The 12,350-nt window shown below is 55.1% G+C and overlaps 4 protein-coding genes across 4 annotated transcripts; 1 reads left to right on the top strand and 3 right to left on the bottom strand.

Annotated features, from left to right (window-relative positions):
• Window positions 1–487: 487 nt before the first annotated feature.
• COL26b_003635 (uncharacterized protein) lies at window positions 488–1,051 on the top strand (the record flags this gene model as incomplete). The annotated part of the gene is made up of 1 exon (XM_053176528.1): window positions 488–1,051. The coding sequence occupies one exon, from the start codon at window positions 488–490 to the stop codon at window positions 1,049–1,051; it is 564 nt and encodes a 187-aa protein (XP_053039615.1).
• A 220-nt stretch (window positions 1,052–1,271) lies between these two features.
• Window positions 1,272–3,887, bottom strand: COL26b_003634 (uncharacterized protein; the record flags this gene model as incomplete). The annotated part of the gene is made up of 3 exons (XM_053176527.1): window positions 1,272–1,987; window positions 2,038–2,886; window positions 2,933–3,887. 3 exons carry the CDS (start codon window positions 3,885–3,887, stop codon window positions 1,272–1,274), a joined length of 2,520 nt encoding a protein of 839 aa, XP_053039614.1.
• Window positions 3,888–5,905: 2,018 nt separating this feature from the next.
• COL26b_003633 (uncharacterized protein) lies at window positions 5,906–7,722 on the bottom strand (the record flags this gene model as incomplete). The annotated part of the gene is made up of 3 exons (XM_053176526.1): window positions 5,906–7,224; window positions 7,281–7,578; window positions 7,663–7,722. The coding sequence occupies 3 exons, from the start codon at window positions 7,720–7,722 to the stop codon at window positions 5,906–5,908; spliced, it is 1,677 nt and encodes a 558-aa protein (XP_053039613.1).
• Window positions 7,723–10,993: 3,271 nt separating this feature from the next.
• On the bottom strand, window positions 10,994–12,102 carry COL26b_003632 (uncharacterized protein; the record flags this gene model as incomplete). The annotated part of the gene is made up of 5 exons (XM_053176525.1): window positions 10,994–11,152; window positions 11,245–11,379; window positions 11,466–11,663; window positions 11,844–11,871; window positions 12,035–12,102. 5 exons carry the CDS (start codon window positions 12,100–12,102, stop codon window positions 10,994–10,996), a joined length of 588 nt encoding a protein of 195 aa, XP_053039612.1.
• Window positions 12,103–12,350: the final 248 nt, after the last annotated feature.

Below are 12,350 nucleotides of genomic sequence, written 5' to 3'. Positions count from 1 at the left end.
CTCGGAGGGATCGGAAGTCGGGGTTGGGTTCGATTTAAATGGGATGCGAGCGAGCCGGAAAGGACAGGTCGCAAGGGTGCAGAGACGGACGGTGTGTGATGTTGTTGCGTAAGGAGGTTTCGAGGTGTTGCGTGCGCTGGCATCAGCGTCAAGTGTTGCAGCAGCCGAACGACTCCCCCCTCTGCCTTACCCGACCTGTTCTGAACAGCACGTCTCGCCCACTCAGCGCAGCGAACTATGACGCGGGGCACTGTGGCTTAGAAAGACGCTATCAGTGGCTTGGTGGGGGGGTTGCCTGGGGGTACCTACGACAAGGTACTGGGTCGTTTGCACCGAGCACCGACAGAGCTCCAGATTATTTCTCCAGAGCCTCGAAGCTACTTTGACTTCATGCCATACGGACCTTGACGAATTGCCACGTTTTCCCGTAAGCTACCCAAAAGACCACGTACAGCATCCGGAATCGATTCGTCAGACAAAGCACACGATGCGCTCCCTCTGCACGCGCTGCAGCGCCGTCCTCCGCCATCAGCGCGCATTCACCACATCCGCTGCCCGGCCCTCAGCGCAAAAGTCAATTCAACAAGTCCTCGCCCAGCCGACATGGTCTGTTGCGTCTTTCTTGCCAAAGTCCGACGATGCGAAGTCAACAGCGGAGGAGCCAATCACGCGATCGAAACTGCATCATCTTCTGCGGCTTTCCGCTCTACCACTGCCCGAAACCGAAGCAGAGGAGGCAGCTATGCTCCGCACCCTACACTCACAGCTTCACTTTGTGCGGGATGTACAGAGCGTCGATACCTCAGGCGTGGAACCTCTGCGCTCGCTACGTGACGAGACGACCGAAGGCATAGCAGAAGCAACGATAGGATTGCAGCAATTATCGGAAGCCCTAGGAAAGGAGGTCCGCTTCGGCCACAAGAAACGACCAAAGAGGCAGCGTGGAAACAAGGTTGACACCAAAGGCGTCGAGGACTGGAACCCCTTGGAGACGGCGTCGAGGACGGCCGGCAAATACTTTGTCGTTCAAAGCAAGAAGGAGGAGTCATGATACCCACAATACAACATGCACGGTGAGAAGCGTTGATAGACAAATTTGCATTTCTCGTTTCTCGTGTTGTTACTACAGTATACTTCGTCGACTCCTCCTGTAACAAAGCTAACCTTGTAGTAAGCATGATGCCAATATCCACGCCTTTCCGCCCCCGTAACCATGCCATTTTTATAACGATGTCTCTACCGATCATCCCAGCTAAGATGCTTCCCGTAGCCTAATCCTGGATCTTCATCTTGCTCATTCTCGACTCGAGCTTGGCGTCGTTCTTGTGCTTGACCTCCTCCTGAATCTGGACTGCCTCTTTGTCCGGGTCGACATACGTGGGCTTCTGGCTCTTGTCTCGGCCGTACTTCTCGTCCATGAGGTGGAGTGTCTCCTCGTCCCTCGCGATCTGGGCATAATCGAGGTCCTCCCAGCCAATGTTCTTGAGAATGGTGCCAATCATGTATTGGTATCTCAGGTGGCCGCTAACCATGTTGCTCACGTCGTAATTTTCGACACCGTCTGCGCCCTGGATCGGTTGCAGTCCTGCGACGCCGAACTGCAGATTGGATGTGCGGTATAAGAAACCAAGAATGTAGTCATTCTCCGAGTAGACGTTGACCAGTCTACCGGCGACGACGCTCTTCAGCGCAAGCCAAACGCGGCTCTCAGATGGAGCTGGCGTGCCAATCATGACGACCGACTCAATGAGGCCGAATTGTCGACGCTCAGCAAGGACCATCAAGCAGGTGTAGATAGCGCGGGCAGCCAGACTGTAGCCGATGAGGCTGACGGGTCTGTCGCCTTGGACCTTCCGGCTGATGGCTTCAGCCAATATCATGCCAACCTTCTCGGCTCGGACCATACCGACACTCCAGGGGTTGTCGATGACCTTGCTGACCTTGAGAAGGCCGATCGGCCACATGGCCGACATGAGACTGGCAAAGACTATGAAGGTCAGCACTTTATACTGGTTACTTGACGCGGGCAAGACTTACTAGTACGCGTGATGATTTCCTTCTTGGCAACACTCCAGGCGGTACTCTTGATGACAGTCTCGAGCGAGTTACCCATATTCATCAGGTTGGCGACCTCCCATCTGACGGCGTACACCTCGCCTTGGTGGCCGACGCAACGCCAGGGATTGACAACGTCTTCCTTCTGGGTCAGCCAGCCACTGAGGGCGAGAACAACACGGAGGCGTCGGTCCTTGGGCGGGATCTCCTTGGCGTCGCGATACTCATCCTTCATCTCACCATGCAGCGGCAAGAATGCGAAGTCGGCGACATCTTTGGCGTATTGGTCCATCATCTTGGACGTCTGACGTGCGCCGTAGATGCCGAACAAGCTGCCGACGACAACACCACTGGAGGAGAGAGTTCCAAGCAGACCAGCTGCCGCCGTAGATCCCAATCCAACACCACCCATGACGGTGCCGATGCCAGCAGCAACCAAAGGAGCAGCCAGACCGCCAGTCACGCCAATGATGGCAGCGCCCGCAGCTCCGGCGAGGCCGACCTTCCAGCGTCTAGTATTCTTGTTCTCTGCCGCCTTTTCCTCGACGACCTCCTCGGCATTTACCTCTGAGACGGTCTTGCCGAGACCACGAGCGACGCGGACCTCATCCTCCTGAAAAGTGCGGAGAGTCAGATGGAGCGAGGATGTGAGGCTCATCATGAAAACGCGGGAGAAGGCGGTGTACTGCTCCAGAGATAGCAAGAGCAGGAGAACTGTGTGAAGGACGAGCTTGCGACGCTCAACAGGAAGGGAAGACAGGGTTGTGGAAATCGGAGGGAATCGCCGCATGAGCCAGGGGTCGGTCTCAGGCTGACGGCTAGCTGGCGGGCCTGCAGCTTATTAGTAAAGACTATGAAGTGAGGCGTTCGAGCTCACCTCCGGTCTTGACACTGAGGTTGCCGCCTCTACCGCGTCCGCGCGGCGTGCCACGACCTCCTTGCGGTGCACCACGATCGCCGCGAGCGCCACGGGATCCGCGACCACCTCGACCACCACGGGCGGCAGGGGCCTCGGCAGCGTCAGGGTCTTTGACCGAGATGTCCTTGACGCGTAGCAAGACGTTGCCCTGCCACTTGGTGAAGACGACGAGACACTCCTTCTTGAGCTCCTGCAGCTGGGGCGTCATGGCCTCCTTTTCCTCCTTCTCGACAATCTCGTGGGCCTTAGCGTACGTCTTACCGGCACCGTCTCCGCCAGATGATGAGGTGGGATTCTCCTTGCCGGCGAGTTGGGGCTGTGGTTGGGGAGAGGGAGTGGGCTTGGCGCCTCTGCCCTTGAGCAGTGAAAGCGACAGCCATGAGTGCTGGGGGTTCTCGGTAGATGCCGGTGTGATGGGAGGGGAATGGAAGATGTTGCTGATTTGATCCTTCATGTTGTCCAAAACGTCAGAGACCAGCTTGATGATCTCGTTCTTCTCTTCGAGAGAGAAGACGCCGGTGAGGTCGGTTTGGGTGCGGCGACGTTGGCCGTGGGGGCGTCGTGAGCCGCCCATGGTGTCTTCGTTGTCAGGGTCTTGTTCCCAGTTGCCGTCTTCTTCTTCTTCCCAGGAGCAAATAGAAGATGTGTCCAAGTGCTCCTCGTCAGAGTAAGTGTAGTTGTATTGGTCGTCGTCGTAGTCGTTGGACGAGTGTGGGTAAGTGTTGATGTTGTGATCAGGGTCAGATGGTTGCGAGGTGGCAGAAGGAGGAGGGGCATCTGTGTTTGTACTCCTGGGGTCGTTGTGCGATGGCAGCGACGAAGCTGCCTCCTGCTTCTTTTGCACGGCAGGCGTGTCTGCCTTCCCCGTGGCAGGTACTGCCGGGGAAGGCGAAGCTGAGCGGGTGGTTTCCATATCGGGCGATTTCTCGAACGGTCCCTTCCTCTAGCAACTAATACGGTAGGCAACACCCAGAGGTGGGAAGGAGCAAGGACGGCACCTCACGTCACCAACGATACCGCATAGGGGCTACAGGGCGAATGGAAGGACCGGTTCCAGATTACGATAGAGTACAGATGACTATAATTGGGAACCACAAGCTGAGGGTGGCGGTGACTTGAAATGAGATACTGGACTTTCTCTGGCTGTTGGGGGGATTTCGTTTCAGGCCGTACCCATCACGAACGGGGTAGCAAACACTGGGCAGGACAGGAGCAGGAACACGGGAAGGGAAGCGTGCGAGCAACGAGTAACGGGGACAGGAGCTCTGTTTGTAGTTGCGGCTTCCCGTGCTGCGCTGCGTTGCTGAGACTAGTCCAGCGGCCCCTGACGTCAGCTGTCATGTTGCACGCAGACAGCATTTCTGGCGTACAGTACGCGGTTACCGCATCAGTGCAGTGTCCAGGGTCGCTGACGCTGTTTCCGGGGTAGGTACCGATCTTATCGATAACCGCCCCCAGTGGTCTGTGGAGGTGACGCCGAGCGGGTCTTTCTGTGCGCTGTGCGTCGTCTGATTGGCGCCTACCGCCTGCAACGTCTCTCCCCGAGCCACCTTCCGCGGATGCTTGCAGGCGCTAATGCAAGGATGGGCCGCCCTTTTCTGGAAGCTCCAGCTCCCCCTAGCTTTACACCGGCAGGAATGGAGAGCTAGACCCGGTCGAGTGGTTGTGTCCCGTCCCGTTTGGTACCGCCCCCCCGTTGTACCGCTGCCAACTCTATTTTTGTCGATATCGGTGTATTCAGATGAAGTCGGAAGCAACGCGATTCGGCCGTATCTGCTTCTTGTTCGTTGTGATATGCATATATCCTTCACCGGGAGGATAGACGGGTACAGATCCCTGTCAAGTCTGTTTGTACCTTTGCCGCGTCCTAGAATCTGTCCGAGGTTGTGCTCGTCTTTGCGAGAAATATCTTTGCAGCAACGTCCTGAGCAATCAAGACAGTCGACAAGGTTTCTTTGTGATTAACAGGTAGGTAGTCAACGGCCGTTGTTCAAGAATTATCTGCCATCAAAATGGGAAGGTAAGGCAGTCTGGCGTCAGTTAGGATAGACCAGGCCAAGAACGATTGTTCGGAGATTTCCTAGTGATGCTACGTAGTCACGAGACGACGAACGGTTCATATTATAGGAAAGGACTGCCAATTATCTCATCAACAGAGTCGAAACAAATGGAACTGAATATGCCCAGTATGTTACAGCATATATACCAGCTGAAATACAGAGATCATGGTTATCTCCCCAAGCCTGGGTTCAAAATCCAAGACTTGACTTCTTTCTTTCATTTTCTCCCGCCCTCTACTTTATAGTCTTGAAAGACCAAAACGGTTCTCGTTTTGGGCCGCAAACTGACCAACAGTCTCGAACCTCAACGGCTTGCATCGACCTTGCCGCTCCAACCCGGAACGCCCCCCAAGGACCATTTAAACCTGATTGCCGGCATGATTCGCAAACGGACACGGACGAATCCATGCATCAGCTCCACCCGCCGCAAAACCGCACAGCATTCAACATCGCAGAACCATGGCCCGAATCGTCGATCGCTTCTTTGACTGCCTCAGGAGGTACCGCCGTCTGCTCGGGAGACGACATCAACAGCAACACAACGAGGATGCGACCAAAGACAACTCGATCGAAATGGCAGACCTCGAACCTGAAGACGATATCCCGCTCATCACCGTCCACGACCCTGACAATAGAACTCTCAGCATAAGATCCGCAGATCTTGTAAGCAAACCCCCGTCGATGAGACCTATGAAAAGTAATAGAGCCAAGTGCCCGAAGTGTCTGACTGTGCCCAAACAAAGGTAAGGACCTGAAAATAAGACTCTCGCCATCAACGCCAAGTCCGCGCTCAATGACACATGTTAGGCCAGAAGCAAGAAGAAACATGTTGCGATGAGTACAGGATCATAATACGCTTTCTGTTGCGGCATTAGTCCCCCAGGTCATGATACCGAGCATGGGCAGCCAGGGCAAAAGGGGGTATGCAATGTCCGCATAAAGGACACCGTGCCGTCTCCTCGTCATCCTCCCATGAGTCTCCGGTCCCAAAATCCATCAACTCCGCCTCCTCGAATTCATCGTCTGAAACAGGCTGCTCGTCTTCAACGATTGCGGTATCGATCCTCCACTGCCGCAGCACGTCGTCCTGCCGCTTGAACATGACGGAGATGTCTCGCCCAACACCAGGGCCGGCCTCGCTTCCGCTGGCAGCCATATTGGCGACACAGACATTCATGAGTTGCAAGTTCCACTTGTGATTCGCAGGATGGAATTTCTTCATCGTCGGGAGGAGGATTTCGGTTACGAGTCGCTCAGCGATGGACTCTGGGGTATCTTTGAGGTTGAAGATGAAGTTGGGGAGGGGCTGAGAGCGAGATATGCGCTGAAAGTTGGGCGCCGCGTCGGTTGGCCAGGATCGAATGGAAAGACGGAGCGTTTTCGGGTGGGCGATCCATCGCTGGCCTCCTGGATCTAGAGAGGAGTCGTCCGTCAACAAGTCTGTCCGCATCCGTCTCACAAGAGATGCGGAAATCTTCCGTAGCTCGTTCTCAATCTGCACCATATTCTCCAAACCCTTGAAAGTGTCTTCAATGCTGATTTGAGACGGGATGTCGCTGGCGTCCTTCACCTCGGTGTCGTCAACACCGTGCAAGAGCCCCCATACCCGTTCTCCGACACCGCGTTCCGAGCCAGGTCCGCCAAGCAGCTTCTCCAAAAAGTCCGGTCCCGTGTCGGGATGAAGTCGAACGTCGCGTACCTTCAACGGCGACGTCTCCCTGTCCGCGTCATCCGGACCAGGTTGCGACGAGAGATAATGTGATTCCAGCATCCGCGACGTCCTGAACCCGATTCCCGGCACCTTTCTGACCGAGTGTGCGTCCATGAAATCCTCGATCACAGAGTCCGTAAGGGACATCAAAGTCGTCTGGTTTCGCGGCTTGTGAACGCTTCCCGCCAGCTTGCTCAGCAGCTTATTTGTCGACACTCCCACCGACGCGGTGAAACCAAAATCCTCCTCTAGCTTCAACCGCAGATAGTAAGCCAGATGGCTTGCTAGGAGAAGCCGCACATACTTCGGGTCGTCGAGATCTCCTGTCTCGGGGACAGGTCCGTAGACACACCCAGCAACACTAGTCAAGTCACAGACGAACCCCTTTTCAGGATCCTGCCTCGACAAATGGAAGAACGACTCCGACAGAGATACTCTGTTCAGACAAAACATGTTGTACTGGATGATGTCCGTAACATCTGCAGTCGTCAGCAAAAAAAAACCCTTGCACCGGACAAAGAGGCAACACACCCACCCATGAAGACCTCGTCAAACCCCAACCTCTCCACCTTGCCACACCACGAGAAGCCTCTGAGGAACGCAAAGAGCGTCTTGCTCATGTCTCGGAATGGCGTCAGATCTTCGCCCTCGATGATGACAAGATCAGGACATATCTTCTTGGCGTCCGTGATGAACATGAGCTTCTTCACGCCCCGCCGGCGGGCGACGTAGTTGCACGTCGCGAGAATATTCTTCTGCTTCACGCCCAGCGGCAGGGCCTTCAGCTTCGGATCCCGGTTCTCCAGCACCGATGCGTAAAAGCAGTCGTAGTCCTGGCGCCGGCGTTAGCAGTGAAATAGGGCATGGCTGGTATCTCGACTAAATGAGGTCCGTGAACGACTTCAGAGCAGACATACAAAGTGGAGAATGATTCGGTCATCCTTCCTCCTCGGCGCCCTTTTCCTGGGCAATTCCATCGTGATGTTTAATTTTCATCAAAAGAAGACAAGAATTGATGAGTCAGTAGATGAACCCTCCCCATCGCCAGCCCATGCGACGTTGCTCCGTGTGTCGTCAACGGCACTGCCTTCCGGGATGGGATGGAATGTAGCGGGCGGAAAGGCAACTGGACCCGCGCGCAACGATCGCTTATCTTTCGCACCGAGTCACCCGACCGACAGGCCACGCCGGCGACCGCTTCCGAAGGACAAGGAATACCTAATGTGTAAGGTAGGTAGGTAGGTAGGTACCTCGGGATACCATTTAAGCCAGTTACTGCAAGGCTTACGCAGGCCACGCTACTTTGGCACTGGACGTCGCTGCTACGCAATTCAAAGGATGAACCTTCCTGAGTGGGGGGTAAATCAGCAGCAAGAGCAGTTTATTCCTCCGAAAGCGAGACGGCGCCGAGGAGCGGGTTTCTTCGCCGCAGAAGATATCCATTCTCTCCACCAACCACTCCCGGCGCATCGTTCTGCGTTCTGCGCGTCGTTTCCGCGCATCCTGCAAAGCGCTCTTTCCAGCCAAAAAGGGCCCTTATCGTCCACATGTCGCCATCTGTTTCACAGCTCGCCTTACTTTGCCATACCTCACCTCTAAGAACGTGACCATCTGTCTCTGATACTGCACTTACTGCAACCTCCAGTCCGACGCAAACCATACGCCATCTGAATCTGCCTGCTTTCTGGTGCTGCTGCTGCCCGTCGCCTGAACTTCACGCTACCGCATCACACCCACACCAACCCACGTTCCGCCCGCTCACCACACTTTCATCCCTCGCTCGCCTGCCCTCTCCAAGGCCCATCCCGAACGTACCACAACTACCCAAGACCGCCGCGAAAGTCGAACCGCACTGAGGGGCGTGAAGTCAAACCTCCCACGCAGCCACGCAGTAGCCCACCACCCAACCAACTAAACCACCTGGTTCCCCCCCTCCAGCCAACGAGAAGCCCTCCATCTCGCATGACGGTTCCTTACCCAGCCCGTCCGTAAGCTCATCATGCTCCCATGCCATTGCCTGTTGCCCACACCCCCAAACCCACCCCCTCCACTCTGAGAGACACTTTCACAAGGAGGGTCAGTTCTACAGCGCGTAGTGTGTGTAGTCTATGCCATAGTTCTGCGTTGGTCACAGGCATGCAAAAAATAACGCCAACCAGCCCACGGCCGCCTCGTGCGGCGATGGAGCAAAAGTAGGCGAGAGACGAGAAGGAGAGGAGGGGGTCAAGGACTAGAATAAAAAGAACCCCGCTTTCCGTCACATTCCCAAGTTCGCACCCTCTCTCTCTCTCTTCCACACTCAAACCGCCTCACACCACCAAGAACAACTCCAGTCCGTCTCGTAAGAAAAGACATCCAAACTACCTACCCACTACACAACCGCAAACATGCAGCCTCTCACCAACGCCCACACCTCCGCCTGCCCCAAGTGCGGCGCCCAAACTGCCTCGTCCTCCAAGACCTGCTCATCCTGCGGAGCTGTAAGCCTCCCCTCTCTCACACGCCTTCCCTCACGTTGCCTCATCCAGCCGCGTTCAGCCTGTCCCTCAGCTCTCCCTTCCTCCCAACTCCCGTCTGACTCCATCTCACTAACAACTCACCCTCCTCAGACCTGTCCCGCCTAAGGCAGCAGCATCAACATACCCAACCACATCACCCGACTTGGGAGGAGCTGAAGATGAAATGACTGGAACGTATGGACGAAGGCGCATGGGACGATGAGAAACGTAAAGTTGAACGACCCCTCACATTCTTTCAGAAATGACTTGATGTTATTCGACGCACGGGCAGAGGAGAGCACGACGGATTAGGAACGGGATTCACTCTTCTGAAACGATCAAACTCTAGCTTATCTCAACGGTAGCTCTCACCTCAATAGCCAGCCAGCCAACCAGAGAGAGACAGAGGGAGCGAGAAAGAGGGAAAGGCAGGGCCATAGAGACAATAGGCACAAGACGGTCCGTCGCCTTCACCAGTCCTCCCAAGCAACCTTGATCTCTCACATGAGGAGAAACCATATGAAATAAAATACCCCCAAACTCATCCATGAGGCATCTGTCCGGCCTCAAAAGATCCCAAGTCGCGTGTGATGGTGTTTGCTGCTTGCTGCTCACGGAACAGGGCCGTCCCCTTTACCAAGAGGCGGGGCATCGTAATCAACGTGACACCGCCGTCTAACCTTGCAACCACGGCTACCCCAAGAAAGGCCCAAGTCTTTACTTTCCTCTACTGGCACTCGCTGCCCTATCTTTAGAACGACGATTGTCATGTGGTTATAGATCGGGACATCAAGTACACCAAACTCTAAACAACGGGCTCCCTTTCCAATAACAATTGCGACTATCTTGCGTGTTGCTTGGGTTACCTTACACGGTCCATCGCGACTCCGCGTTCTGAAAGTGATGGTGCCTGACAAACCCCGTGTTTTCATCCCATCTTTGAGGATCCCTGACGCGTGAGTATGACGGCTATGACGGAATCTTGGGCCGTGGACGCGGACGTATCACTTCTTGGTTGAGCTGGAAGTTGAGCGGAGGACGCCATGTCATCAAGAGGAAATACCACAAGTGAGTTATCAAAGACCTGGATTGAGAGAATCGACAAGAGAGAAGAAGAAGCGGCCCAAAAACAACATGTCCATCTCCGCCATCTAAAGCTGCGAGGCGTCAAAAGAGAAAAAACACGACAAGATTTATGATGTAGCCGGGCTTCGTCGCGACACTTCGGCTAAGACACACCGTTCCCACAGCTTAAAAATCAACCATTGCCATTCCGCCGTTCCCAAAGTCACCAAACGACTCACTGTTCATATCGTCACCTGGCAGCCGGCGGTCACGCCAGCCACTGGGCCCTTTCCTCCCCATTGACCAAAGAGAGAAGAGCCAACCCGCGGTTGAACTCGGCCTCCCTCGCAGTTTCTTATCGGAGTCATGGCTAGCTGTTGCTTCTCCCAGTCACCGTTCGGCAGGGAAAGAAAATAGATTCAGTCAAAGAACCCCGAAGAACCAGACACGGTGACACGCCGACCAATGTGCCAGGTTTGTTATGAGACACAATGATTGAGCAAAACTCCAAATTCCGAGAACCTATGCAGGCAGATATTGCCCCCGCCTTCCAGACCGCCACCACAAACCCTTTCTCATCCGAAGAATTGGGAAAAGACAATGGTGACCGGGAACTTGATGATTACAAATGGGGGTGAGGTCGAAGAGGGAGAAAGGGTTTTGGGATGTTCGCCCGGAGGGGTATTTAGAGAACCATGCACTTGTGCTTCTTGCCGCTGCTCCGGCTGCGGGAAAGCAGAGCAGCGCGGGTAGCGTGCTCGAACACCTCGCGGACACCCTCGTTCGTCTTGGCCGAGCACTCGAGGTACTTGTAGGCGCCAATCTTCTTGCGGACCTCCTCGCCCTATAGAGATGATTAGCATGTTTCGATGGATATATTGGGAGTTGGCCGGCGTAGAGATGCCTGAGGCGAACTGAACGGGCGGATAAGCTTACCTCCTCAGGGGAGACGGGCTTTTGGCTGGTCTTGCGCAGCTCTTCAATCGTCTTGGAGTCGTAGCGGAGATCCTTCTTGCAGCCGACGAGAATGATAGGAAGGCCCTGGCAGAAATGCAGAACCTCGGAGATCCACTACAGGAAGAGGAGCACGTGTTAGCGATAATTGCTTATCGGGACGCGACCCGTGTATTGGTAGACAAGGGGTAAAAAAATCGTACCTTCTCCTGAACGTTGTCCAGGGAGTCGGGAGAGTCGACGGCGAAGCAAATCAAAATGACGTGGGAGTCGGGGTAAGAAAGGGGGCGAAGACGATCGTAATCCTCCTGGCCAGCCGTATCCCAAAGGGCCAGCTCAACGTGCTTGCCATCAACCTCGACATCGGCGACGTAGTTCTCGAAGACGGTGGGGACGTAGACCTGAATTAGTTGTCAGAAAATTTCGGGATCGGAAATGGATTGATGAAAGGCGGGTGCTGCATCGCTTGGCGAAGTCGTGCTGGTTGAAGCGGTGATGGAACGACGCTGCATCTCGGCAAGGTCTTGTCGGGGAAACAGGAGGCGGAAGCCGCGTCGGCTGTCGTGAGGAGATGATCTTACCTCGGGGAAGGTGCCCTTAGAGAAGACACTACTTGATGTCAGCGCGATGATGACCAGAGTGGATGCAAAAAGGAGAGGTGCATCGTTTTGGGGTTTCCCGTCGGCGATGCGACGATGATTGATGATGCTCGCTGGGGCCTCGCGAAGGGCGGCGAGAGGGAGAGACAGAGGCTGGAGGGAAGGACACTCACATCAACAAGCAGGTTTTACCGCAGGCACCGTCGCCGACGATGACGAGCTTTCGGCGGATCTCAGCCATGATGTCTGTTGTTTATATGTGAGAGAGTGGACGTTGGAGGTCGGATTGAGTTGGAGGCGGAGAAGATGGAGAAGGAAGAGCTGCGTCGGAAGGGGGAATCTGAAGGTGGAAGAGAATGGGATGGGTAGAAGTAAGGTAAGGCGTGGTAGTAACGGGTGGAGTTCACTTGACGACGACGTGCAAGCAGTGCAGCAGGGCAGGCGCAGGCACAACAGGCAGGCTTGTGTGTTGGGGAAGGGGGGGGGGGG

This window comes from Colletotrichum chrysophilum (genome assembly GCF_026319265.1).
Source record: "Colletotrichum chrysophilum strain AFK26 chromosome Unknown scaffold_20, whole genome shotgun sequence".
Lineage (NCBI taxonomy): Eukaryota > Fungi > Ascomycota > Sordariomycetes > Glomerellales > Glomerellaceae > Colletotrichum > Colletotrichum chrysophilum.
Note: the sequence above shows the minus strand (reverse complement) of the source record. Positions and strands in the feature narration are given on the sequence as shown.